The sequence below is a fragment of the Macrotis lagotis genome, chromosome 2, assembly GCF_037893015.1.
Source record: "Macrotis lagotis isolate mMagLag1 chromosome 2, bilby.v1.9.chrom.fasta, whole genome shotgun sequence".
Classification (NCBI taxonomy): Eukaryota; Metazoa; Chordata; class Mammalia; order Peramelemorphia; family Peramelidae; genus Macrotis; species Macrotis lagotis.
The window spans coordinates 11,061,947-11,088,674 of NC_133659.1; the positions used below are offsets into that span (position 1 = coordinate 11,061,947).

The following is a 26,728-nucleotide window of genomic DNA, read 5'->3' on the forward strand; positions in this document are numbered from 1 at the left end:
TGGGGGTGATCCTGGTAATGGGGCCGGTAGTCACCCTCTCATCACTGTACAGACTTCAAAACAACGAAATGCGCAGCTTGTCTAGGAGTGGCAAATGGTTAGAAATGAGAAATAGAGATGGAAAAGTAGATTTTATTGTTCAGTCGTTTTGGTCGTTTCTGACTCATTGTGATCCTTTTGGGGGTTTTATTGTCAGAGATACTGGAGGGGTTTACCGTTTCCTTCTCTAGTTCATTTTACAGATAAGGAAACTGAGACAAACAGCATGAGGTAACTTGCCCAGAGTCACAGTACTATACACAATAATACATAATCAATAATAGCATTTATGTTTTTTAATTTTTTTTATTTATTTAAGACAATGGGGGTAAAGTGACTTGCTCAAGGTCACACAGCTAAATAATAGCATTTATAAGGGACTTGAGATTTTACATAGCACTTTCCTCCCACCAGAGAGGTAGTAAGGGAGGTCATAAAGGATCCTTATCTTCCTCTTACTGATGAGGAAACTGAGTCTTAAGAGAAGGGATGGAGCTTGCCTGACTGGACTACAAGACCCTGGATTCTTCTCCAGTCTCTTTTGTTTCCTACCTGTGTGTCCATGAGTGAGTCACATAGCCTCCCTGTGCCTCAGTTTCCTTATCAGTAAAATAAAGGCATTGGATCCCATCAATGGGATCCCATAGAATCAGAGCTGGATTGGATTGACCTTAGAGGTGATTTGGTTTAACCCCCTCCTTTTACAGATGAGGAAACTGAGGTGGGCAGAGAGAAAGCTAGCATCTGTGATCCAAGCCCTGCTCCCACAGCCTCATGGGGGACAATCACACAGAGGAACCTTGCACAGGATGAATCGAGGCTGGTCTCCAAAGGGGGACTCCGGGATCCACCGGCTCTGAAGTGTGTCCCAGGCGTAGCCCAGGAGTTCAAAGGAGGGAGAGATCAAAGGGGTTATGAAAGAGATGGGCCGGCTTTGGGATAAGGCAGGAGGAGGAGGGAGGCCTTGCAGGTGGAGAGGATGGCCCTGAGCAGGCTGCAGAGGGGCCTCCTTGGGGTCAGGGGCACCTTCTTGGAGTCAGAACAGTGAGCCTGCTGCACGGAAGCAGGGGGGAGGAGCTGCTAAGATCCCACACAGCCGCGGGGAGTCCTTGAGCCAAGCACCCATAAAATGTAAAAAAGTCAGTCTGGTGGCTGTGCATGGGAGGGTTCAACGGGGAAGACCCTGAGGAAGACTAGCCCTGAATGTCCATACTGACCGGATCTAGCCCCTGGTCAGCCAGGATGGAATCAAGGATGCCTCTGGGGTGCCGATGGCTCCCGGGGTCTTTCCAACTCCCCAGTTCTGCCGTCAGACCGTCCCAATGCCTGAAGCTCCCCAAGGGAAGCCACGAGGCCCTTCAGGCAACCCAAACAGGACAGTGGCAAGAGCATGGAGGAGAATAAATGAGCCCAGAGGCTTCTAGAAGGAGGAAGCCCCATGACTCAGGGCCTGACCTGGAAGGATCTAGGGAGAGGGGCTCCGAGAATTCAACCCCTGATGACAGCATCAAGAAACAACACGGAGGGTCCCCGGGGCCCCCTCTCAAAAATGATGGGACCGGATCAGTTTGAAAGACGGGGACAGCCAGGAAGGGGGAAGTGGGAATGATCACACATCAATGTTAACTTCATCCATACACACGACCATCAGTGAGGGGTGTTGGTGTCAAAGAAGGGGCCTCGAGGGGGGTCAGGAAGACCTGGATTTGAGTCTTGACTTGCACCCAGGGGAATGTGCAGGTCCCCAATCCCTTAGGGCCTCAGGCAGATCTCCAAGACTTCCTAAATGACAGAGGCTCTGCCAGTAGGAAGCATCTATGGAGGGAGATCCCACACAGGGAGTTTCCTCACACTGTTTTTGTCCTGGGTCCCTTTGGACACCAGTCTAGTGACACCCAGGGCCCCTCCTCAGAATCAGGATTTCCTTGGGTTTTTCAGTGCATAAAATAGGATGTCGGGTTAGCAAGGAAACTGACTATATGGAAATAGAATTATCAAAATATTTGTAAAAACAAGTTTACAGACCCCAGCCGGAGAGCCTGGTTGTAAACCTCTGTAATCCTGGGGCCTTCCTGCGTTCAGGAGTGCAGTCCCTCCTTTCTCACCCAGAATACTGAGGTCAGAGGTCAGATGACGTGAGCAGACCGTCTGCGCCCATCCATTCCAGACCCTGGCACTCGGCACTCGGGACCAGGTGTCTCTCAGCGTTATGGTGCACACTCCAAGCTCTTTGTGTCTCTCCCCGTCTCTGCGGTCTCTCTGTCTGTCTCTTTTTACCTGTCCTACCTTTTCTCTTTCCCCCTCCTCTGCCTGTCCCTGTCTCTCCCTCTCTCTGCCTCTGTCTCCACTCTGCTCTGTCTGTCGACCTCTATTTCTGTCGCTCTGTCTGTCTGTCCTATCTTTTCTCCCCCCCACCCTGTTCTTCTCCATCTGTCTCTCTGTCTCTGTCTCTCTCTGTCCTTCTCTCTCTCCCCTCTCCTTCTCCTTCCCTCTGTCTTTCTTAGAAATAATATAAAATTAAAACTAGATGGAACTTCTGAGAAGATCCAGTCCAAGCTTCCCCTCTTTCCAAATCCCCATTTGACCGATAAGGAAACTGAGGCCCCCAAGGTCCATTGGTCACCTAGCCCAGACTTGGGCCTGGAGCCTCTGAGGAAGGCCAGACTTAACCGTTTAAACCCATCCTGAAGGCTGCTCTGAATCCGCCCATCCCCAGGGCATTTCTGCCCCTCCCTCCCTCCCTCCCTGCCCTCCCATCTCGGGAGCAGGGCAGACCTGTGACTCTTCTGCCCTTTGCCAGCCTGTTCAGGCCAGCCAGGGGTGGATTCACTCTATTTCTGTCTCCCTGGCTATAGATTTTTAACTTGGATCCCAGGGGCAGAAATTGTTCTTTTGAAAGAGAACACCTAATTCTCTCTAAACAAGCCCAGCTGACAGCTGGCAGATTGTGTCCTGACAGCCTTGATTCCCACCCCCCACTGAGGATCCACTGGAGACTTGGGAGGGCCGAGGTGACTGGGAGGAGGCTCCCCCAGCCCAGCCCTAGCCATGAGGAGCATGGATGGTCCAGCTCCTTCCTTTAGAGCTTCAGGAAGATGCTGGGAGGAAGTGAAGCTGGGGGCTAGAACCTTCCATCCTGACTCCACAGCCCCCTCCCATCCTGATGTGACCTCCCCCCCATGCTTTGAGCCCTGTGGACAATGCAAGTGTGAAAAACATAAAAATACTTTTATTTTTCCTCTCTTAAAAAAAGTAATCTACCAAAGATGCCAAGGGAGGGGAAACCAGAAGATGCACTTCTAAAAATATGTGTGCATTGTTCCACCAGGGCTAGCTTGGAGGCCCTGGGGTGGGGCTGGGTGGGGTGCAGGGGGCTGGGTGCTCCAGATTCCAGGGCTTTTATAAGTGGGCTTTACTTCCCATTGGGAGGAGGACTCCCCACAGCCCTTCCTTCCTACTGGGCTTCCTTCTCTGCCCCATCCCCAGACCAGAGCAAGGCTGATGGCCTGGCTGGCCCTCTGGCCTTCCGGGCTCCCCGTAGGACCAGAGGACTCAGCTTGGGGCTCTCCTTGGGCATACCCAGTCTGGGCCCTCCTCCTAGACCAGGAGATGAAGGGGGATGACTTCCTTCCTCCCGTCCCTACCCATCCCCCTCAAGCCCTACACTTGGAGTATCCCAGAAAATGTTCCTTTAGTGGCCCGGGGAGACAAGTGAGGCTTTGTTGGAAAACTCAGATCACAGAGGTGGGGCCCTGAGGAACCCGAGAGGTCATCTTTTCCAAACCTTATTGTTCCAAGACGGGTTTGTCATTGGGCTGGTCAGTAGAATCTTAAGCCTGGTGTGGCTCGCCAGTTTTGGGCCAAGTTCCTCGGCGCTGTCTTTGGGAATCTTACCTTCTCCAGCTGGCCGAGTTGGTTTCTTTCCTGCGTGTTATTGTAGCAAGAATGTTGGGTTTGGGGGGTCAGTGATCTCCAGTCTGGATCCTGCCCCTCTCTTTTGCCATCTCTTTAACTAACCTGACATCCCTGGGCCTCTGTGTCCTCATTAGAAAAACAAAGGAGTTGGATTGAGAGACTGCTTCCAAGTCTAACAAACAATTTACGTGATTCTGCCCATGGTTTCCCAATCACCCAGCCAACATGGTGGCTCTGCCAGTCTTGTGGCACGGGCCCCAGGCCCCTCCCCAAACTCCCACATTGTCTATGGTGCCCAGAAATAAGAGAATATTTCAGTGCTTGCCCAGGCCACCACCAGGCAGGCCTCCGACTTGGAGTAGGCTGTGTTCCTGCACAAGGTAATAGAAGGAAAAGGCAAATCTGATTTTCCCCTTGAAATGATGTTCTGAGAAACAATTATGTCCCTAGCTTGGGGCCTAACTTGTTTGTTTTGAGATGATCCCAAAACACCCTTTTAATTAACTCCTTCATCCTGAGATCACAGATTCAGATCTGGAAAAGGCTTTAGAGGTCATTGAGTCCAACTGGGGAATTTTATGTTTGGGGCCATGTGACTAGAAGCAAGGGACAGTTTTTCTCACTCCAAACTCAACATGTTCACACGTTCCCTGTTGTCATTGATACCAGATCTATAGACATGGATGTACTTGTATCTCTGTAGAGCTAAATAGATAGATAATCGCTCTAAGGATTGAAAAGCTCTTTATGCTTATTGGAGCTCCACAAGAACCCTGGGAGGATGGGGGCAGCTAGGTGCTGCAGTGGATAGAGCACCTGCCCTGGAGTCAGGAGGACCTGAGTTCAAATCCAGCCTCAGACACTTTATAATGACTAGCTTGTGGGCAAGCCACTTAACCCCATTGCCTAACAAAAAAAAAACTTAAAAAAAAAGAACCCTGGGAGGTGAGTGCTCTTATCAACCCCATTTTACAGATGAGGAAACTGAGTCAGACAGGTAAAGTTCCCAAAAGCACCCAGTTAATTGAACCAGTGGTCTCTGATGACAAAACTTGAGTAGCAAATCCCAGATAGTCTCCTCAGCCATCCTGTGTGGCCGTACATACATCCCAACAAGTGACCACTGACCTCCAAGAGGAGGTGGCCCAGCTCCCCAGGACAGGGAGGGCTTTTTCCACCCATTGGCCAGTGGGCAGTCTGCTTGGCGGCTCAGCCTGACAGATGGGTCACCAGCTTGGGGGTTGATATGATACTTAATTTGGGTGACCCTGGCTGTGGGCTCCTCACACCTGTAGAAAGCTGGGTTGGAGTTTGTGCCCAGCAGAGGCTGAGCTCCTCCCCAGCCCATGCCCCAGGGATGGGTGTGGGCAGGCTGGAGGGTGGCTGGTCCAGATTGTTTACCTCCTGATGAAAGAAAGACCCATAAATAGCTTGGGTGTGACTGGAAGAGACTACAAATTGTGGAGGAGAATGTGAGCTCCCCGAGGGCAAGGACTGTTTTTTGTCTCTTGGACTCTTAGATTTAGAGCTGGGAGGGACCTCAGATGAGCTATCATCCATAAGCATTCATTAAGCTCCTACTGTGTACCTAGGTAGACACTCCAGAACTTGGTTCAACCAAGTCATAACCTGTTGTGAAATGCCAAGTCAGAGTTTGAACTCACAACCTTGGGCTCTTCCTTCCAAGCTTACACTCCCCACAGCACCACTGAGCTGTTTTCTTTGTATTTCTCAGTATCTTGTACCCCCAGATGCTTATGAATCGCTGTGGAATGCAATAGAATTGACCTTGAGTGGCCCCCCATTAACCCAAATATAACCCAGGTGGGAAATGAAGGGAGCCTTCTGTGTTGCTGGAAGGGAGGTAGGGGCTCATAGAGCCTGGGTTCAAGGGCTTGCTCTGACCCACCCTAGGCTAATCCCCACCTTGGAGAGCCCTCGGGCACTCACACTGAAGCTCAGGTGCCAGTCTGCTCAGGGACATGGTGCTGCCTCAGTGGCAGTCTCCTTCTAATGCTGATGAAATAATATCTAGTTGTATTCTGTTTTTAAAGAGATTTCCAGAGGCACAGCCCTCTTGGAGTGAGCAGGCTGGCTGAGGAAGTGCCCAGCCTCTGCCCACTTTGAGGGCAGAGGGAGGAAGATAGGGAGGCCTGGCTGGGTCCTAGTCCCTAGAGGGTCAGAAAGGGAGCTCGTGACAGCATTGTGAGCCCCAGGCCGAGCTGGGGAGAATGTTCCAGCCTGTTCTCCTACATGGGGAGCTTTCAGAGAGCCACAGGGAGGTGCTGAGCCAGCTGACACCCAGGCATGGGCAAAAAAAAGGCATTTCTGTTTGGAGGGTGACGGGCAGCAGCTGCTGGGAAAAGCCAGGACCACCTGCAGAAGCTGCCGTCGCCCACCTCCTGTGCTTCCCCAGGCTCTTGGCACATCCTGGAGATGTCAGGGCTCCCTAATGACCAGTGGTGTCAGAGTGGGGGGAGGGGCTGAGGGCAGGGGATGGATGCCCAGCCTGCAGAATGCAGACAGAGCCAGCTGGGAAGCAAATGACCAGTCACTGAACTTTTATTAAGTACCTACTGTATGTGCTGGGACCATGCTAAGTATTAGGAATGCAAAGCGAAGAAATGAAGCAGTCCTTGCCCCTAATAACTGCAAGAAGCTTCCATGCCTTCAACCAGCAGGCATCAGTGCTTCCTCTGGGCCAGTGGGTGGACAAAGACAAAAAGAGACCAGTCCCTAGCACCTTGAAGGTTGATTGGCACAGTGGATAGACTCCTAGCCTTGGAGTCAGGAGGACAGGAGTTCAAATCCAGCCTCAGACATTTACTAGCTGTGTGACCTTGGGCAAGTCATTTAATCCTGACCTCACCTCCAGGGCCACCTCTAGTCATCCTGATTCCTATCTGGCCTCTGGACCCAGATGACTCTGGAGGAGAAAGTGAGGCTGGGGACTTAGCACAGCCCCCCTCACTCCATCTAATTCCTGTACCTGTCATGGCATCACCTCCCTGATGTCATGGTCTTCTTCAAGAATGAAGGACAACATTAGTCCAGTCCCTTGTCTTGGACTTGGAGTCAGGAAGACCTGAGTTCAAATGCAGCCTCAAATTCCACTCACTACTTGGCAAAATCATTTCACTCTGTTTGCCCCAGTTTCCTCCTCTGTAAAATGAGCTGGAGAAAAATGGCAAGCCGCTCCAGTATCTCTGCCAAGAAAACCCGAGTGGGGTCACAGAGAGTCAGACATGACTGAAATGACCAAACCACAAGCCCCCATCACAGAGCCTGCCTCTTAGGAGATGCTTTTTGAGGGAGCAAGTGATGCTTTTTCCTTTTTGGATAGAAAGCAACCTTTGAACTGTGTGGCAAAACCCCTAAATTCTCCTTTCCCCAATCAAGCCCAGGGTTCCCTGGATTTGGAGCTGCACAGGAGCTGAGAGTTGTAGCACCAGAGAGTTCAGGTTAGACAAGAGCTGGTGAACATCCATCCAGAGCATCATTTTACAGAGGAGGAAACTGAGGCCAGAGAGGGGAAGTGACTTGTCTAAGGTCACCTGGGTCGATGACTGGAAGCAGTAACCCCGACTCTTCCCCTTATGACCCATGGTACCTTCTCTCTGGTCTCAGTTCCCTTTAAAAATAAAGGGGTTGATGGGGCGGCTAGGTGGCGTAGTGGATAGAGCGCTGGCCTTGGAGTCAGGAGTACCTGAGTTCAAATCCAACTTCAGACACTTAATAATTACCTAGCCGTGTGGCCTTGGGCAAGCCACTTAATCCCATTGCCTTAAAAAATATTAAAAAAAAATAAAAATAAAAATTAAGGGGTTGAGATCAGTGACCTCCAAGGTCCCTTCCAATCCTAAACTGAGGAGCCTAGGAAACCGGGGTTTGAAAACTGGTCCTCTGTCTCCAACACTACCACCCTTACTCTTTTGTTTTTCTCTTTTTTTCTTCAATGACATGTAAAAACAATTTTACCATTTTCAAAATTTTGAGCTCCACATTCTCTCTCTCCTTCCCTCCCCTCCCCCCTGCTCTAAAAGGTAAACAATTTGATGCAAGTTATACAAGTGCAATCAGGTAAAACACATTTGCATATCCGTTGTGTTGTGAAAGGAAACATGTAACTTCCCCTCCCCCATACAAAAAGCAAGACAAATAAAATCAAAAACTGGCAGACTTCTGTCTGTATTCAGACTCCACCAGCTCCTTATTGGGAGGCAGAGAGATCACATTGATCATGGTAACCGAGTCTTCACATCCATACCCAGTATTACTTTTACTGTGAACAATGTCCTCCTGATTCTCTTCTCTTCATTTTGCATCGGTTCATGTAAGTCTTCTCAGGTTTTCCGTCACTTCCCAGAGCTCAGAAGTGCTCCATTCCAGCCCTTCCGGATGGATGGCCATCCCCTCAATAGCCAGTTCTGTCACCACAAGAAGAGCTGCCATCAGTGTTGTTGTATGGAGAGCTCCGTTTCTTTTTTTTATTTGTTTGTTTTTAATCTCTTTGGTTACAGACCTGGTAGTCATCTTACTGGTCAAAGGGAACAAACAGTTTTATAACCTTCTCCTTCCCACCAAATCTTGGATATCATTCAGGTCAATTCAACAACCATGATCCTGGGCATGTTCCTGCCTTTCACTTTTTTCTGACTTTACTGCAGATATGTGGTCACAGAATCTTAAGGGAGGGATGGTTGGGTAGGTGGGTGGAGACAGGGATGGAGAAATAAAAAAAGGGAGGGAAGGAAAGAAGAAAAGAAGGTGAGAAGGGAGGAGGGGAAGGAAGAAAAAGAGAGGAAAGAAAGAAAGGAATCTTAATAAGTACTTATACAAAAATGATTATTTTCTGTGACCTCAAGAAGCTTGAATTCTAATGGGAAAGAAGCATGCATCCTATATTTTCCTTGGTGCTAGAATGCAGGCTCAGGGAGGGCAGGGGCTGTTTTTCACTTTCTTTTTGTAAACTCCATCACTTGAACACTGTGCCTGGGCATTTGTTGTTGACTGATTGATTGGCAGTGCCAAGCTCTTCCAGGATGCCCCTCCCTAGGACAGCCCCCCAGCCCCTTTTTCCTCCCCTCCAGCTCTGAGGCGGCCAGATGGCAGCTGCCTCCCTTGGGATTCTTGGCCCAGAGCTCCAGGAGCCACACCTAAGGGCCACCTGCCTCCCTGAGTCAGCCAGGGCCTGGCATCTGTCTGGCTTTATATGGCTCATGCTGCTCCCAGCCATCCTTTACCACAGGCCTGGGTCATTATCACCTGGACTGTGCAGATGCCAAGCCAGAGCGATGGAAGGTCAAGGTCCAGACCATTTCTTGTGCTTCCTGTGCAGTGTCTAGAAAGAAGGACTGGGGGCTTGCCCTGAGCAGGTGGACCCAACCCTAAGTTGGGAAGAGCTGGCCTCCCAGGAGATCTGAGGGGGGGCTGCTGGCCTAAGCCCCATCCTGCTCCAGCATCCAGGAGGAATCTGGTCTAGTTCACTCCCGCCCTTCTCCCTGTCCACCATTGACAGCAGGGTGGCAGGAAGGTGCCCTGGCTTCTGCCTGGAGGATAGGCGCCCTTGGCAACTGGTACTACTTTTGGGAGCCACCTCCTAGGTCCTCTTTCTGTCCCTGTTTTTTGGATATTCAATCCTAACAGAACTTGTCAGTTATATATTATAACACCAAAGGGGCTGAAGAAATGTTTGTTGAATGGAACCATAACAGATGGCAGATTGGTAATAATGCAGATAACTGGTATTTAAGGTACAAATGCACTCTCCAGGCTCGACCTCATGCACAGCCCCCAGCAGCCCTTGGGGAACCATAGTGCCAGAGTGACTAGGAAGCCTTCACCTGGGGTCCTCTATGGAACATGCAGGCTGGGTGACCCAGGGCAGGTCACTGCCCCTTTCTCCAGGGCCCCTGGACACTCTCAGAAGTCCTCCAGCTGCTCTTCATGGGTAGGGAGAGCTCACGGGTGACCAATGTCTCTTTTCAGATCTCATCTGGAAGCTCTTAAAGATGTCTAGCAAGACCACCAACACCAACAGTGTGGCCCAGGCCCGGCGAACTGTCCAGCAGCTGAGACTAGAAGCGTCCATAGAGAGGATCAAGGTAAGATTCATCCAATTCCACTGATGTGGGAAACATCCTTCACTAAAGCATATTGCAGCCCAGCAGTGATTTAGATCAGTCCTGGAGAGACACTTGCAGGGAAGTGAACAGCAGCTCCGTGCCGCCCCCACCACACACACACACACACACATTTTTCTCTGCCTCCTGGAAGAAGCCCCCATCTGACCCTCTAATTTTTCATCTTACAATATCATCTTCAGTTGGGCACCCAGAAAAGCTCAGAACACAATTATTGAACCTTAATCCCCTTTTTCCTTGTTGCCCCTCTCTTCCCTCCCAGAAGGCAGGCAATGGGGGGAAATGGTAAGGATTTGGAGTCAAATTTGGATTCTAACTCTGGCTCTTCCAGGATTATTTCCTTGTGACTTTGTACAAATGACTTCACCTCTCAGAGACTTAGTTTCCTCATCTGGAATATGAGAGGGTGGAGGTGGGTGGTCTCTAAGGTCCCTTTCAACCCCAGCTCCTAGCAGGCATTGGTTTTGGAATCAAAGAACCTGAGTTCAGGTCCTGTTTTTGCCGCTACAAGACCATGAAATGAGATTCTCTCCCATTGAAAATCTATGTTGCTTTGGAAAAATGGGCCTCAAATCAGAGGACCACCAGGGTTTGAATCTCCCCTCTAATGCTTACCACCTGTGTGGCCCTGGGCAAATTCCTTCTCTTGGCCCGAATGCCTTCATCTGCAAGGCGGCTGGGTGAGAATGCCCTGGATCTGGGATCCCATGGTCTCTGGTGGGAAAATCAGACTGAATTCTGTTTGATGGGACTATGAGTGGATAATAAATTTCCCTGGGCTGGTAGACAATCGTTTGTCTTTGGGACACAGACATTTGACTATTTGACTGACCCCACCCTCCAGAAGCCCCGACTTTCTCTGAGGAGGCAAGTGGTATGTATGGGAATCTCATGGGGCCGAACCCTTGGCCAAGGTGGGTGATGGTTCATTCCCATCAAAGCAGGTGCATCCCTTCCCAGCCTCCTCTGGATGCTGATAGCTTGGATCTTCTGCCTCATTTGGCCCCTCTTCCCCCCTGCCCGCCCCCCAAGTCTATAACCATAAATTCAGAAGCTTTGTAATTTACCCAGAGCTTGTAGGATCTTGGCTCTGGGCCCAAAACCTTCAATTCAGTTTCTGAACTCTGTCCCACATACCAACCTCTTTTTTGTCTTTTATTCAGCAGAAACTGAGACACGTCCTGCCACTGATTCATACGTGTTTTACAAGTTTGGAAATAGACCTTTTTTTTTTTTTTAATGGCTTTACTTCTTTTCTTCTCTTTCACTTTGGTTCATGTGTCCTCCAGGTTTCCAAGGCCTCGGCAGATCTCATGTCCTACTGCGAGGAACACGCCAGGGGCGATCCTTTGCTCATGGGAATCCCAACTTCAGAAAATCCCTTCAAGGATAAAAAAACTTGCATCATATTATAGTGGGTTGGGGAGCCTGTGGGTGCCGCCCCTCCATGATCTAAGCAGCTCCATGAAGAAACGTACCTTCCGCTCACTTGGTAACCACTGCTAAAAACGAAAATGCTTTTAACTTGTAAAAACAAACAAAAAAATGAGTTTTAAAGCCTTTGTTTTTAAAAAGTCTCCCTCTCTTTAGAGTGTCCCCTTTACGAAATGGATGAGATTCAGTCGATTTCTTCTTGGTTTCCAGTTGAAATGATTCGAGGTGGTTATTCTCTTAGGTTGGCTTCACGTTGAAGGAACGGGTTGGTTTGGGTTGGTTTCTGTGTCAATTCATCGTCCAGTGATCTACTTTTTGATTTGAGGGAAGACCAAAGTTGCCTCCTCCTCTTTCCAGATCCACCAGGCCCAGGAATCCCCAGGGCCCGGGGCAAATCCAACCTCTAAAATGTTTCCCTTCTCACTATCCTTAATTGGGTTGGTGCCTCTCTGTACAGTACACAAGTTCTGCATGTATTTGGTGTGTATATATGGTTTTGTATATACATTTCAAAGTGCATATTTTCTAGTTTGAAAATATCTTTCCCCTTCTCCCATGCCCCCCCATCCCCTGCATTCTAGGCCCCCGAGTTCTGCCTCTCTCTCTCCAGTTGTGAGCCAAGCCAGCCACAACTGCGTTTGCCTACAGCTTCTGGGGGACGAGGGCAACCTATCCCCCCACGATACCAAATTCTGGTCATTTTATTATCATCATCGTCATCTCTCCCTTTCGTTTGCTTCTCTGGTCCTCACGGCCTAAATACAAACGGTGCCAATTTAAGAGAGCGAAAACAAAACCCCTCTTGTAATTTGAGGTGCTATGCTGTGAGGGCCCTCTTTGCTTCTCTGGACTCAGCACAGTCAGGATACAGAATCCCCAAATCCCAGAGTCGGATAGTCCAACCCGTGCCTAACACGTATCCTCTCTGTCAACTCCCCTCCCAACAAGTCATCTACCCGCTCTGCTGAAGACCATGGACACCTCCTCAGAATTTTCTTTTTTTTAATTCATAAAATAAAATCCATAGGATTACAAAGGAAACCTGTTATACTGAAATCCAGTTAGAAAATTATTCCCCCCAAACCCAAGTTCATGGACCCTAGTGAAAAAGCTCTCGATCTAGGCCAATCCAAATTCCATCGATACTAAGAAATGATCATTCCCCCTCTGCTCAAAGACTGCCCCCCAAGATGAGCCATTACACTTTGGCATAACCTTGAGGCTTAGGAGGTTTTTCTGAACCTCAAACCTCAATTTGCTCCCCCCTTGTTGTTCCTAGTTCAGCCCTCCAAGGCCAAGCAGAACAAGTCTGATAAGTAGGAGACGAAGAGTATCCATGAGCCATTCATCAAAGGAGGGAGGTTTCATGAATATGAGCCTGGTTCTCCCCAGAGAGAAGAAAATCAGTTAGCATGTTAGATTGGGGGAGTCCACCTCCTTTCTCCTTGTAGTTTCATTCATTCTTTCCCTCCTTCCCCTAAACCTTCCTCCCTTACCTCATTCTTACCTCTTTGAAAAGTATGCTTCATCTCCGCTGCCCAATCCCAGAGAGTTGATTTGTGGGTGGAAAGATAGTTTGTTCAGAGAGAACCAAAAACAGTGCAAGGTGCTGGTGGAGTCTCCAATTCCTACCATGTGTGTCACCCAGCCCACCCTCCTTATGTTTTTCCTAGAGGTAAGAATAGGCACTATATTAGAACTTAAAAAAACAAACGAAAAAACAGAATCACCCTATCACTCCCCTGGTTATTTCCATACCATAGATTTTTTCTCCTGAATTTAGATGGGCCCATAGTCTGGGCAAAGCCTTTGCAGTAAGGTCAAGAGGGACCTTTTTCAAATAGTTGCTTATAGACAGAGAACAGAAACTGGCCACACTTTTCCAATGAGAATTCTGTATATTTTAACCTCAGTGTCCTCATCTATAAAATGGGGATGATGCAAACGCTGCCCCCTCACAGGGTTGTCATAGGAGAACTTGGAGGAGCTCTAAAAATATGAGTCATTACCAAAATTCCTTATGAATCAAAGTTGCCAGAAACCCTCTCCAAGAAAGAATCACCCATGGAAACTCTTGACAATGACTCTCAATGGCATTAACAATGGCATGTTCTTCTTCAGAGCTGCCAAGCCCTTTTGAGATCTCTTATTTCTCTTAAGGGTTTTGGAGAGAAAACCCTTCAAATCTGTATGAATAATGGTCATCAGATAGATTCTCCTCTTGTTGCTCTGTGGCTCCCGTTGTGGAGGGTGGGAGCCCTTGCCCTTCCATGGTTGGGATTCACCATCACCTCTTACTCACAGATATGTAAACTGCTGCTCAGTTCTGTCCTTTGTTCCCTCCTCAAGTGAATGGTAGACCTCAGTTTCCCTGTGTCCAAAGCAGAAATGTTGTCCTGCCCTTCTGAAACATTAACCTGGAGATGTAGATGAGGAAGAACGTTCTCAATGTCATTACTGCCTCCTGACACTCGCATCCTTTTAGTCAATGATTATATTTTTCTAACAACCATTTCAAAACTCTAATTTGTATTTTCCATTCTGATTTTTAACCATGTGTCATTCATCACATAGAATGCAGCCTGTTGCAAAAATATATTAAAATGATGGATTTGAATACACTTGACTACTTGGGGATGCCATAAAGGGCAGTTGCTCTTTATTCAGTGGTGTTACACGGACCCTTTTCTGCAGCCCCGTGCCTCCCTCTTATTTCTGGTCCTCTTCTGACTGTGCTTGCCCTGGCCAAGGTATGCTACCTCTGCCCTGGTCGATGTGGTCCTTCCCACTGGCCTCCTAGAGAGCATCAAAGCATTTGAGTGTGGGCAAACCTTCCCAACCAGCCGTGATAGCCAAATAACCCCAGATCTAGACCTTGGCTTCTGGACCAAGACAGAAATAGCAACTCAGCGTTGATGTACCTAGAACCAAAAAGATTGTTGATGTACCTAGAACCAAAAAGATTATATGAGGAAAGATAATATATTATGTATATGATAAACAGAAGTACAGAAGTCACTTTTATTGAACCGACTTGATTCCCCTTCTAAGGTTCAGCCGCTCTTGGAGCAGTTGCTTTGATGATGGGGGGGCAGATACCTCGGTGTATAATTTTTTTTTCAGCTACCACTGTAATGTTGACACAAATATACATCCACAAATGTGTATATAAAAATGGTTCCCCTCTGGCTTTGTTATCACTGAAGTTCCTACAGAGTGGGTTCAGTGTGTATACTTTGATGGTGGTTTTGCAAATATGCTGTTTTCTTGGTTCATCTCTATCCCTTCATTATTCTAACATGTCTGTACAGTTTTTATTTAAACTCAAGGTCTCAGCAGCATGACCATGTGCTAAATAGAATTTATTGGTCCCAAAATCTTTTACAGAAACACATTTTGAACAGGGGAAATATTTTATGTATCAGATAATCAATTAACAAATGATACCTTCTGTCTGCTTGCTCTTTTTTCCTATGAATCTGGTTTTTAAGTTCCCTTGGGCTAATTCAAATCAAAAGTGCCATATTCACCTTTTAGAGAAAAGGTCTGGTGTTTGCTTTCCAATTGAAACAATTTTTGTACTTTTTTCATCTGTAAACCGCCAGAAGAAAAATTTATACCGATACTTTAGTGTATATAAATGTGCATATGTTTTAACAGAATCATAAAGAGTTATGGAAATGCAGAGGCATCTTTAAATCTGAGGCGGAGGCTAGAAAAACAAATGGTAGAGGATGTGTTAAGTTGTCTTCTCAGTTCTGTTTAGCTAACTTTCTAGATTTTAAGTGGAATGGGAATAATGACATTAGCAATCTGGTTACCCTGAATTTATTTTTCTTTTGAGCTATACATTTAAAAGATGCATGGGCTTAGAAAATGAATTCTAACATAAATTAGTCCTTCTTTACTGACCCCTCCCAAAAAATGAATATATGACTAAGTGAGTGAGTAAAAATTTTAAAAATCTAATTAGAATAATTATGAGAAAATCGAATCTAGAAACTTCAGATTGAAATCTATAATTCGTGGCTTATTGGCAGTGGTACGGAAATTTGTCAAATCATCCTTTCCTTCAAATCATAAACTACCAACAGTTGGAAGGGACCCAGGGGGCATCTTGGCCGATTCAAACTAGAAAAAGTTCCCCAGGACAACATCCCTATGTGTGATCACCCAGTCCTTGCTCAAAGGTCATCCCAGACCAATCATTAGGTCAGTTCTAATTGTTTGGAAGATTTTCCTGACCTTGAGCCTCAATTGAACTCATTGCAATTTCTGCCCTCTGAGGGTCATGCAGAATAAATCAAGTCCCTCCTGAGTCTTCTCTTTTAAACATTCCCAGTTCCTTGATCAGTCCTCAAAATGTGTAAACTCAAAGGCCAACATCCTGGATGTTACCATCTCTAAAATAGGTTTTTTCAGAGAAGCTCTCCAGGCACCATTAGTCTAAAAGTTCATTGTCATGGAAAGAATATTGAACTGGGACTGCCCACCACTGGGTGATGCACTTTTCTGATCTGCCCCTTAGTTTCCTGGTCTGAGAAATGATAGCTGAACCAGATGACTTCTGGTCCTTCCAACTGGAAAACTCCATGGTCCAACGACCCTTCCCCTTCCTCTGCCATCTTTGTGCTGTGAACATCGCTGTTCCCGATATCTAAATGTTGCTCCTTCCCCTATGTCCTCACGAGCTAACAGCCTTTGAAACTGCTTGTTCTTGGATTATTTTCTCACAATTGGAAAAACTGACTTTGTTACTTATGTGGTGATGATGGTGTTTTTCTTTTCTTCTGATTTTATGAACTCTGTGACTTTCTTAATGTTCTTTGTATTGTTAATGTAACTCCCCTCCGTGTCCTTTGGGTGTCCCTGGAAATTTGCCTTTGATTTCTAGTCAATGAGACCTAGCTGTCTTAGAACATTCTTTGGCTACTTCTATGTTGTGTCGTATATAACCTTGACACTGTGATCATCGTTTGAAAGACTAAAAGATGAAAGCATTTCTTTCCCAGCTCATATGTTCAACAGCACGGATGCCAATCAAATGAATTAAAAACATCATGGCTTTCTATACTGAGTCAGCCTCCACTTGTCTCATTCTGTTCCCTGGGTGCTTCATCAAAGAAGGGGTCACGGGCCTTCCCACCTCACTCCCTGCCTCTCCCCTGGGCAGAGTCGGCTGCTTGGACAGATAGCACTGGGGTGGGGCCAATGGGGCTTGATCCGAGGGCATGGACACTTCCAGGCTGCATTTCCTCCCCAGGGTCCTTCCTTGCTCTTGTCACGACCACCGATCCCAAGGTCCTTTGGATTTAGACCCCTCCAGCCTAATCCACTCCTCCATCCCTCCTCCTCTGGTTTGGAGTCTCTCTTCCCTCACTGGGGGGAGAAGGCAATTCCAGGCTTGTGTCTGGGACCCAGGCAGCCAAGGCAATCCTCTCCCCCTTTTCTTTCATCCTTGGGGAGGGGGTGAAAAACACATGGATTGCCCACATGTCAACTGCTCTGAAGGGAATCCCAGGTTCAAATCCCAGCTCTGCCCATACCACTTCTGAGCCTCAACTCCTTCATCCATAGAATGTGGGCAATTATACTCCTATAGTCTACCTCACTGGGCTAGTCTGAAAGAGTCCTCCATAACCTTGGAAATAATAGGAGTTTCTATCCAGTTAGCATTTTGTCCGAGTATTATTGTTCATATTCTTGATCCTCACAACAACCTTTGTGATGACTGGCGTGATCCCCATTTTAGCCATGGAAAAACGGAGACCCCAACAGCTTGAGTGATTTGCCTGTCACAACTCAGAAGTATTATGATGTAGGATTTGAACCCAGGTCTTACACACACCTACGCACACACACACACACACACCCTGCCTATGATCTCACTGTAAATTATTGACATTGCAAGTGCTGAATCATGAAGCTATGGGGCATTTTTAGTCTCTAAAAGCTTTACCTTAGTGATGTTAGGAGCCTGGGGAAGGGGAGCACTCATTGCAGTTCCACATTAATACTATTACTAATATGACAATAATAATGGGAAGTGACAGCCAATCACTACATTTCTATAATGTGGCAAGGGTTGCAGAACCCTTTGCACCTACTGTCTCCTTCAATCCCCATCACCAGCCCTTGGGATTAGCTCCATTTTGCAGATGAGATAACTGAGTTAACTTGAGGGGACTTGCCCTAGTCCACATAGTAAGTATCCAAGGCAGAATTTGAATGCAGGTCTTCTTGGCCCCACGTTGCAGCCCCTTTCCACTGGGTTTTGCTCCTTGTGGAATGGGAGTTACCACCTCTGCTGCCTTCTCCCCACTTTCCACTTTTCTACAGAGGGGCACCCTGTCTCTCTACTTCCCAACCTGCTTCTCCTTTCCTAGCTCAATTCCCTGGACCTTAGGCAGCTTGGTGGCCCAGTGGATTGAGTCTGGAAAATCAGAGTTCAAATCTGAGCTCAGACACAGACAAGCTCTGTGACCCTGAGCAAGTCACTTTAACCTCACCTGTAAAAAGGAGATAATTCTAGTGTCTTTCTCCCACAGTTGTGGGAATCTAATGAAGTCCTATTGGTAAAGTGATCCACACAGGGCCTAGCACTTTCTCCTCCCCCTGCCCTCTTCTCAGTAATCCCCCTACACCCCCCCACACAGTTCTTTTCAAATAATACTCCTTCCACCCACCGCCTTTAAGTGAAACACGGCTCTGCCCTGAGGACACCACTAAGCCCCCATTTTCCCCAGCCCCTGATCTCTGCCCCTTCCCCCAGAGCCCACCATCTGCTGAGTCTTTTCAAGTTTCCCTCCAGAACATCCCTCTCATCTGTCCCTTCTCTCTTCCCTCACAGCCTCCATCCCCTCCCCCATGGCCCTTGGCAAACTCTCCTAATGGGATCTCTGCCTCAGTTTCTCAAACCCATCCTCCCCGGAGCAGCCAAAGTCTGCCACTCCGGATAGCCACCCCCCAGCATTGAAAGTGCTCCCAGTCTCTCTGAACAGGCTCATTACCTAAACACACTCTAGGCTCCGGCTTCACTGGCCTAATGACAACAAGTCTTTGTCCCCCACACCTGGGACACTCCAGCTCCTCCCCTACCCCCACACCCCCCAGCTGCTGCAAAGCTGTGTCCCCCTGCCCCTCCACTCCCCCCAAAGCCTTTCCTTCTAGAGCCATCATTGTTATTCTCATGTTTTTAGTAGAACCAGTACTTACTTGTCTGTAAGCACATGTCACCCCAAGAGAGCAGAAGCTCCTTGGAAGGCCAGGCCACCTTACTCCACTATCTCTACCCAGCTTGACTCTCACACTTGATAAAAACTTATTATTTGACCAATTGATTGAAGAGAGGGCCTTTGAACCCAACCGTCTGGCTGCCATGCCATATCAGGAAACCAAGGCCCAGAAAGGGGAAGCATCTTCTAGAAAGGTGAGGATGGAAACCCACATCCTCAGGAATCCCAAGGCAGCTCTCTTGCTACTAAGCAGCTCTCTCTCCTTTGTTTTCCAGGCAATGTAGAGTAGATAGACCACCGAAGTTGGCAGGGAGGAGAAGAGCTGGGTTCAGGAGCCACCTTGGACCCTTCTCTGGGACCCTGGGCACACCACTGAAACTTGGTTTCCTCCTCTTGAATGCAAGGGTTCCTCCAGCCTCTCCCAGCTCCACAGCTAAGAGTCAATCCATGCCCCAGCTCTGTGCCCTCCAGACCCCTTCCCACTTCCTCCTAACTTTCAGTTAACACCACCCTGCCTTGCCATCCCTTTGACATAAACCTGCAAGATGAATAATATTTATGCATAAGTATTTCTTCCTTTTATCTTCATAACCCCGGGAGGTAGGTGCTATATGTTATGCCTATTTTACAGGGGGAAAAAAACTGAGGCAGACAGAAATTAACTGACTTGCCCAAGGTCACCCAGCTAGGAAGTGTCTGAAGCTGCATTTGAACTCAGCTCCAGGTCCAACTTTCCATCCACTGTATCGCCTGCTATATCCCAAAGCCCATGGGGGTTAGAGGTAGGGGGAACTATGCCCAGCTTAGGCCTCTCAATGAACCTGGGGGGAACCTGAGTTCCTTGGACAAGTCAGATTATTGGAGGCAGAGAAAGCAATATCAGCTAGGGGAATCAGGAGAAGTTTAACTGTAAATTCTGTGACTTTGGACAAGTCCCTCAAATGGAGAGTCATAGCAGGAGGGGCTGGGAGACAAAGTCTGGTATTTCTTTTGTTTCCAAAATTCTCTGCAGATGGAGAAGGGAGACCTGCTTTGGGGCTCCCAGAACCATGAGGGGGCACCTTATTTTGCCCCAAATTGAAGAGCAGACCAGAGTTCAGGACGTGGAGTGAAAGAAGGCTATGTGATCTAGCAACATATAATTAAGGGTTTTTAAAAAGCTATTTAAAGAACTGTTTCCTGACATTTCTGCCACCGAATCATCAGCCTGGTAATAGGATGGGAAAAATCTTTGAAGGCAAAATAAACGGGAGGAAGGAAGGGGCCACGCCAGCCTTGGCTTCTCAGATCTTGCCTCATCGGCCCAACCCTCGGACCTCGGTTTCCTCCTCTGTGGAATGGGGCTAATAAGCATCAGCCTCCCTAGCTTATTAGGAGAGTCTAAAGAGATGGAAAGAAGGGTGCTTCCAGGGTCAATAGTCCACTTGGGGGTGGCTATGGGGGTTCCCCAATGTGGCCCAGCAGTCCATGAGCCAGAGTTGAATACATACCCACTGGATGGGCTAGGTATTGGAGAACCAAACTCAAGGAAACAGTCCCTGGTCTCCAGGAGATGACCCTTGGGCATTCATCTATTGCTTTATAAAAGATGACTACCTTTGAGGTGGGTGGAGTTATAATCCCTATTTCACAGAAGAGGAAACTGAGGTACCAAGCAATCTTCCTGAGCCTTGATGGTTTGTCTCTAAAAGGAGTTTGGGTTGTTGGCCTCTGAGATCTCTTCCAGGCCCGCTGGGATGGATTCTGAGATTTCTCCAACCTTATTTCTCTTGCTTCACAAACTGTCTCCAGTGGGAGGACTCAGGGCCCCTTATCTTGACCAGATTAGATTGAATAAGCTTCCCTCATCCCCCAGGCAAAGATTGGAAATCTCCCTCAGTTTCTGGCCAAGCTCAGAGGTGCCAGATCTGTCAGAAGTCTCCTACTGCTAGATGGCCCCGCCATGCCCTCTGCACCCCCAAACCCAGAAGGAACATCTTGGACCAGGAGAGCAGCCCTCCATGCTCGTACCTTCTGTTCATTATGGTGTACCCTACCCCAACAAAAAAATGCACATTCCCAGAAGTCTTTGGAACACAACCTTTGTTCCACTTGGAAAGTCAGAAGCGGTTGGGATTGGGGAATTGTCCTCTCTTGCCAGCTTTGCCAGTGGCCTCCTAAGGGAGACAAGTTCTGCAGAACTGTCCAGGTACCCATGGGTGGCTGTCCGGGGCCTGAGCCAGGAGGGGGTGCAGACGACTGAGCAGGAGAGAAGGAAAACATGGCAGGGTGGAACGCTGAGTACAGCCCCTCTCTTGGTGGTCTCCGGCTGACTTTGTACATATGGAATCTCTAAAAATTATTTTTAAAAAGATCAAAGGAGCCCAGGTTTGGAGGGGGGAGGGGCATCTGGTCTAGTCCTATCCCCTCTTTTAGATGAAGAAATGCAAGAGTCGGTATTTCTAGGTCTCTTATCAGTGTACTGCAGCTATCTTTTTGCATGTGCAAAGAATGAGAAAAGAAGGGAAAGATAAAGAAGTCTCAGGTTTGCAAAGTCTGAGGAGGCCAGAGCCTCCCCAAGCTGCCCAGGGAGATCTGCTGGGCCCAAGGCCAAGGGAAGTGGGGACCCCTGGGACAGAAATCCTGGAAAGCTGAGAAAGGGCTGGTGTCTCTAGCTTGGGAAGCCCAGGCTGTATTGGAGTCTTCCTCTCTTGGTTCAGCTTCTGGCCTCAGACACTGGCCGTGTGACCTTGGGCAAGTCACCTCACCCTGATCACCTCCCATCCGGGGCCATCTCCAGTTATCCTGATCCATATTTGGCCACTGGACCCAGATGGCTCTGGAGGAGAAAGTGAGGCTGGGGACTTAGCCCCCCCCCCCAGATCCAATTCATGTGTTTGTCATGGCCCTGATGCCGTGGTCTTCTTCAAAAATGTAGATCAAATATGATGATGATTACCTTTCTCTGTGAGAAGAAGGGACTCCCTGTGAGCAGGGACTGTGGGGTCTTTCCCTGCATCCCCAGTGAAGAGTCTCTCTGGGGATGCCCAGTCCCTAGAATTCTCTCAATAATTGATTGCCCAATGCAATCAGCTCAAGTATCTTATTTTTGTAAAGCATCAATGTGATGAATATAGGGGATGGAAGGGGAAACCCACCACCCACCTCCTGCCAGAGAGGAAACCAACCAATGGGGCATCTCTGGAAATGGCCCAAGTGGAAATTTGTCTGGAGAAACTCTACCTATCTATTAGGAGGGGATTTTTTATTAGGGGAAAAGGAAGCTTCAGTGGGGCCGGGCCAGCCAGCCAGGAGCCCCGGCTAAACCCAGAGCTGGGGCTGCATCAGCTTTCAGCCAAAGGCCACCATGCTTCTACCCATGTGATTTCAGATTTAGGGACACGCCTTTCCCAAGGGTTCTGTTTACAGTAAAGTCTTCTCAGACATTTCCAAAGGGCAGTAAGTCCCCAAACCCCAGGAACCAGGGATGCCTTTTTTTGTAGGGAGTCTTCTGGAGGGCAGAGACTGTCCCTTTGGGGAGCTTTAATGAATCCATGGTTTTGGATTGGATCCCATGAGAAATAGAATGAGATGAACCCAAAGTCTCAGCACTTTATCCCACTCCCCAGTTTTAGGATTAAGGAAGTCTTGTTTGCATTTTCTCCCTTTGTAAAGATCCAGGTTAGGGTAGGGATAGACTTTCCAACCTTCTTCAACAGAAAGAATTAAAAAGGGTGGGGTGGGGACAGAAACAGGGCCTCTTTAGGTTTTTCGAGTGACAGCTGACCAAGCTAGGCCAACCTTTTGGGGCCAAAGCAGCAGCTAACTGAAGGTGGACCACTTCCAAAGAGCTGTGGACATGTTTACAATCAGCTGCCCAGATTAGATTACTCTGAGTTGCTTGGAGTCTGTTGCTCTTACAAGAAAAGAGGACGGTTGCAGAACTTAAAAAAAAAGAAACATCACTGTTGAAATAGTCCTCAAACAAACCAGCCCAAAGACAAAAATGGACAATATTTTTTTTCCCCAAGCAACAGTTTAGAAAGTCTTTGCTTGTCCTTTCCTCTGAGCTCTAGGGAGCTGCTGGATAGTGATGGGCTATAGGCCCTTGGACCAGTCACTTAAAAACCCCACTTAAGGGTTCCATCCACCTGGGAGAGAAGGGCCATCCAGATCCCACATGGAATCTTCTGGACTTCAGTGCAGGGTAATAACATCAGCTGTGTTGTTTACTGGTGGCCTTATCACCTGAGAAACTCCAAGAAACCACCAACATACCCTCAAGCCCTCGTTCTGGGCATGACCCTGGACAAACTGAGTTTACAGTCAACAGGAGAAAGCCCCCACTGGCAGCAGATGCGGAGTGTAGAAGCATATGGAGGGGGGAGGGGAGGAGGACCCAAGGTTTTGCTGATGTTGCAGAGGGCTAGGTTGGGGGGAGGGTTGGCTGGTTGCCAGTGAGCCCCATTTTCTTTCTCCTGCATAAGCGAGACCCTGGAGCCCGATGGGGGGGGGGCAGTGAGAAGGCCGACTCCCCAGGGTGATCAGTCCTTCGGTTATTCATTTTTGCCTCAGTTTGCACAAGTGCATCTCGAAGCCCCTCCACCCACAGCCCGGTGGAGATTTGGGGTCTCCCATCTTCCTCCCCTGCCAGCCCCTCCTCCAGCAGCTGGGAGAATGGAACCAAAGCCCCTTTATCGAAGCACACACACAGCTGCGAGGGTGGAGGGCCCCTGGCGTGGGAGCAGTTGCTGCGGGGCCCCAGAAATCCCAGAGATCTTTGCCAGCCCCCCCCCCACGCTCCCCAGATAAGCCAGCCCTGCGAGGGGCAAGATGAAGGCCGGAGGTCCAAGACACAACACAGCCCCCCCTGCCAGCACCAGCACCCCAGGCTGGGGCCGGGGGGAGGAGCGTCTCCCTCCCCCACGCATCACTGCAGTAAACAACCGAGGCGAACCCTGGCCAGCGCCACTCACTCCTCTACTCAGTTTATTGCCGAGAGTGTACAGCAGAAATGACCTGCGCGTCCGTCAAGAACTCAGTGCAGTTCCTAGTGAAACTCCAAGAACTGAAGCAGCCGGTCCCGAGCCGACAGACGGGGGTGGAAAACGGCATTCGGCCCCTTGCTCTTCCATCGGGGCATCCGACCCCAGAGCCCCGCCGCCCGTCCGGTTCCGGCCCACCCCGCTCTCTGGGTTTCTCAAAGGGGCAGCGCCACCGTGCTCAGGGGCGCGTGTGCCCCCCGGCTCGCGGCCACTTGGGTTTTGGTGCCTTTCGATGCTTCGCTCGTTTCCAAACCGCTTCCGTCCGCCTTCTGGCCGCTCTCCTCCGGCCACGCCGGCCCCGGCCGCCCACCCACCCGTCATCTCTGGGCCCGCAGGCTGCTGGGCATCGATGGCGCTAATCCTGGCGTCCGTGGAGGGAGGAAGGGCGGGAGCAACTACAAAGGTATCCCGAGCCGCCGGCCCCCTGGGCTCAGTTCCGCGGGGGCCGCCGTCACCGCTCGGGGAGGTGGATCACGGGGACCCACTGGTCCAGGTAGCGGCTCTCCCGGCAGAAGCAGATGAGCTGGCTCAAGGCCGGGTCCTTCCATTGGGAGGAGTGGGGGTTCTGGAAAGAAGCCAGGCGGCGGCGGCGCGTGAAGAAGCGGGGCGGGGGCTGCGGGGGGCGGGCTGCAGGGAAACTGCCCCAAAAGGGCAAACCTGCTCCCGGAGCCTCACCTGCACCCGGGGCCCCAAACCTGCACCCGGAGCCCCAAACCTGCACCCGGAGCCCCAAACCTGCACCCGGAGCCCCAAACCTGCACCCGGAGCCTCACCTGCACCCGGGGCCCCAAACCTGCACCCGGAGCCCCAAACCTGCACCCGGGCCTCAGCTTACACCCGGGCCCCAAATCTGCACCCGGACCTCAAACCTGCACCCGGGGCCCCAAACCTGCACCCGGGCCCCAAATCTGCACCCGGACCTCAAACCTGCACCCGGGGCCCCAAACCTGCACCCGGAGCCCAAACCTGCACCCGGAGCCCAAACCTGCTCCCGGGGCCCCAAAAGCTGCACCCGGGTCTCACCTGCACCCGGACCTCCAAACCTGCACCCGGGCCCCAAACCTGCACCCAGGTGTCAGCCCAGCACCCGGGGCCCCAAGGCGGGCCACACACAAGCCCCGGCGTCCCCAGGAGGCCCCTCCTCTTGCACCCAGACTGGCCTGAGCCCCCGCGGCCCGGAGGGCGGCGGCTGGGGCTCGGGGGGGGGGGGGCCGGGGGCGCCGCCCCCTCCCCGGCTTCACCCCACCTGCCCGCACTGTTCTGCCCCCCGCTCACCGTGACGAGCACGCAGTGCAGGTCGGGGGGCTGCTCGGCGCCCCCGGCCCCCAGCAGCAGCAGCTCGGCCAGGCGGCCCGGGTTGCTGACCCGCAGGATGTTGATGTCGTTCTCGCAGCAGAAGGCCTGCAGCAGCGTGAAGTGGATCTGCAGGGCCACGTCGCGCGCGTCCTCCTCGTCGGCCGCCAGCAGGCACAGCACCACGTTGTCGGGGTCCCTGCGGGGCGGGGAGGGGGCGTCAGCGCGGGGCGGGGCGGCGGGCCCGGGCCCCGCGGGGGCGCCCCCGGGTGGGGGACGGGGCGGCCACTTACACGTTGAGCAGCTTGGCCGCCTCGTAGACCCCCACGGTGAGGCTGCGCTGACTCAGGGCTTTGCTCAGCACCTCCTCCAGGGCGTCCCCGACCGAGTCCATCCTGCACAGGGGAGCGGCCGTCAGCGCCCCGCGGCCCGGCCCGCCCGCCCCCCGGCCCCGCGCGCCGCTCACCCGTCCGCCCGGTCCTCCAGAGTCATAGTGGCCGGCCCGGCCCGGCGCGCCGCCCGCCCCTCGGCCCGGACTGCGGCGGCCCCGCGGCGCTGAAGGACAAAGAGCCGGGCGCCCCGCAGTTATCCCGGCCGCCGCCGGCCAACCGGCGCGCCGCTCATTTGCATGCCGCGCGCCCATTGGCCCGCGCGGATCGGCCCTCTCGGCCCATTCGCCCTTCGCGCGGAGGCTCGGCCCGGAGAGCCCGGCGCGGGGCGGGGCCCGGGAGGCGCCCCGCCCCCCCGCCCCCATTGGCCGGCGGGCTCGGGGGCGGGGCCGGGCTCCGGGGAGGGGGGCTCGGAGCGGGGGGGGGGAGGGGGGCGGCCGGGCCCCGCAGACACGCGCGCGCGGCACACGCACCCACGCGGCCGCCCCCGACACGCGCGCACTGAGCTCGCCGCAGGTGACTGCCGCGGGCCGGGCCGATCAGGAACTGGGGGGCAGCAGAAGTCGGGGGAACGACCGCGGGGGAGTCGCCCCTCTTCTGCGGGCCCGTCGCGGGCCGTGCTGCGCTTCTGGCCAGGGGCGCGGCGCGCTCTGCTCCAGCGGGCGCATTCGAACTCAGGCCCGGGGGCCGGGAGCTCCGCGACCCGAGGCAGCGGGGCGGGGGGCGCGGGGGGCCGGAGCCCCCTGCCCTGACGCTACCTCGCCCTCGGAGGGCGGCGGGCGGCGGGGACGGGGCAGGCAGAGCGCCAGCCCCGGCGTCCGCGGGGGGCGGCCGGCCCCCGGCCCTGGCGGCCCCCCCGACTCCATGCTGGCCCCTGCGGCGGGGGCAGGCGTGCAGGGAAGGAGGGTGGCAGAGTCCAAGGCGCGCCGTGCCCACGTCCTCGCCCGGGGTGCTCCTCCTTGGGCCCGGGGTGCTCCTCCTTGGGCCCGGGGTGCTCCCTCCTTGGGCCCGGGATGCTCCCTCCTTGGCCCCGGGATGCTCCCTCCTTGGCCCCGGGGTGCTCCCTCCTTGGGCCCGGGATGCTCCCTCCTTGGGCCCGGGGTGCTCCTCCTTGGGCCCGGGGTGCTCCCTCCTTGGTCCCGGGCGCCTTTCGGGAAATGGGAGAAACTACTCTTGAGGCCTTCTGCCAAAATCTCATCCGGACCATCATCAGATCAGTCCTCTTTTGCAGGCTGGCCTGGACTCCTTTCCTTGGG

At 51.3% G+C, this 26,728-nt stretch overlaps 2 protein-coding genes across 2 annotated transcripts in view; one reads left to right on the plus strand and one right to left on the minus strand.

The window, feature by feature from the left end:
* Nucleotides 1-16,608, plus strand: part of GNG12 (G protein subunit gamma 12) — a 140,409-nt gene extending 123,801 nt beyond the window's left edge. The window contains exons 3-4 of the mRNA XM_074221213.1: nucleotides 9,943-10,058; nucleotides 11,387-16,608. Coding sequence (XP_074077314.1) covers nucleotides 9,966-10,058; nucleotides 11,387-11,512 — 219 coding nt within the window. The 5' untranslated portion in view covers nucleotides 9,943-9,965 and the 3' untranslated portion in view covers nucleotides 11,513-16,608. The remainder of the gene's footprint in view (nucleotides 1-9,942; nucleotides 10,059-11,386) is intronic.
* A 7,091-nt stretch (nucleotides 16,609-23,699) lies between these two features.
* On the minus strand, nucleotides 23,700-25,683 carry GADD45A (growth arrest and DNA damage inducible alpha). The gene is made up of 4 exons (XM_074221215.1): nucleotides 25,550-25,683; nucleotides 25,377-25,478; nucleotides 25,066-25,282; nucleotides 23,700-24,355 (listed from the first exon to the last, which is right to left on the minus strand). The coding sequence occupies exons 1-4, from the start codon at nucleotides 25,573-25,575 to the stop codon at nucleotides 24,242-24,244; spliced, it is 459 nt and encodes a 152-aa protein (XP_074077316.1). The 5' UTR covers nucleotides 25,576-25,683; the 3' UTR covers nucleotides 23,700-24,241.
* Between the last annotated feature and the right edge of the window lie 1,045 nt (nucleotides 25,684-26,728).

What these genes read in the sequence shown, in the direction of transcription:
- GADD45A (XM_074221215.1), bottom strand. Translation starts at nt 25,575, where the DNA reads ATGACTCTGGAGGACCGGGCGGACGG. An exon ending in CTGGAGGACCGGGCGGACGG is followed by an intron (nt 25,479 to 25,549) that starts GTGAGCGGCGCG and finishes TCCCCTGTGCAG; the next exon opens with GATGGACTCGGTCGGGGACG. An exon ending in GCGGCCAAGCTGCTCAACGT is followed by an intron (nt 25,283 to 25,376) that starts GTAAGTGGCCGC and finishes CCCGCCCCGCAG; the next exon opens with GGACCCCGACAACGTGGTGC.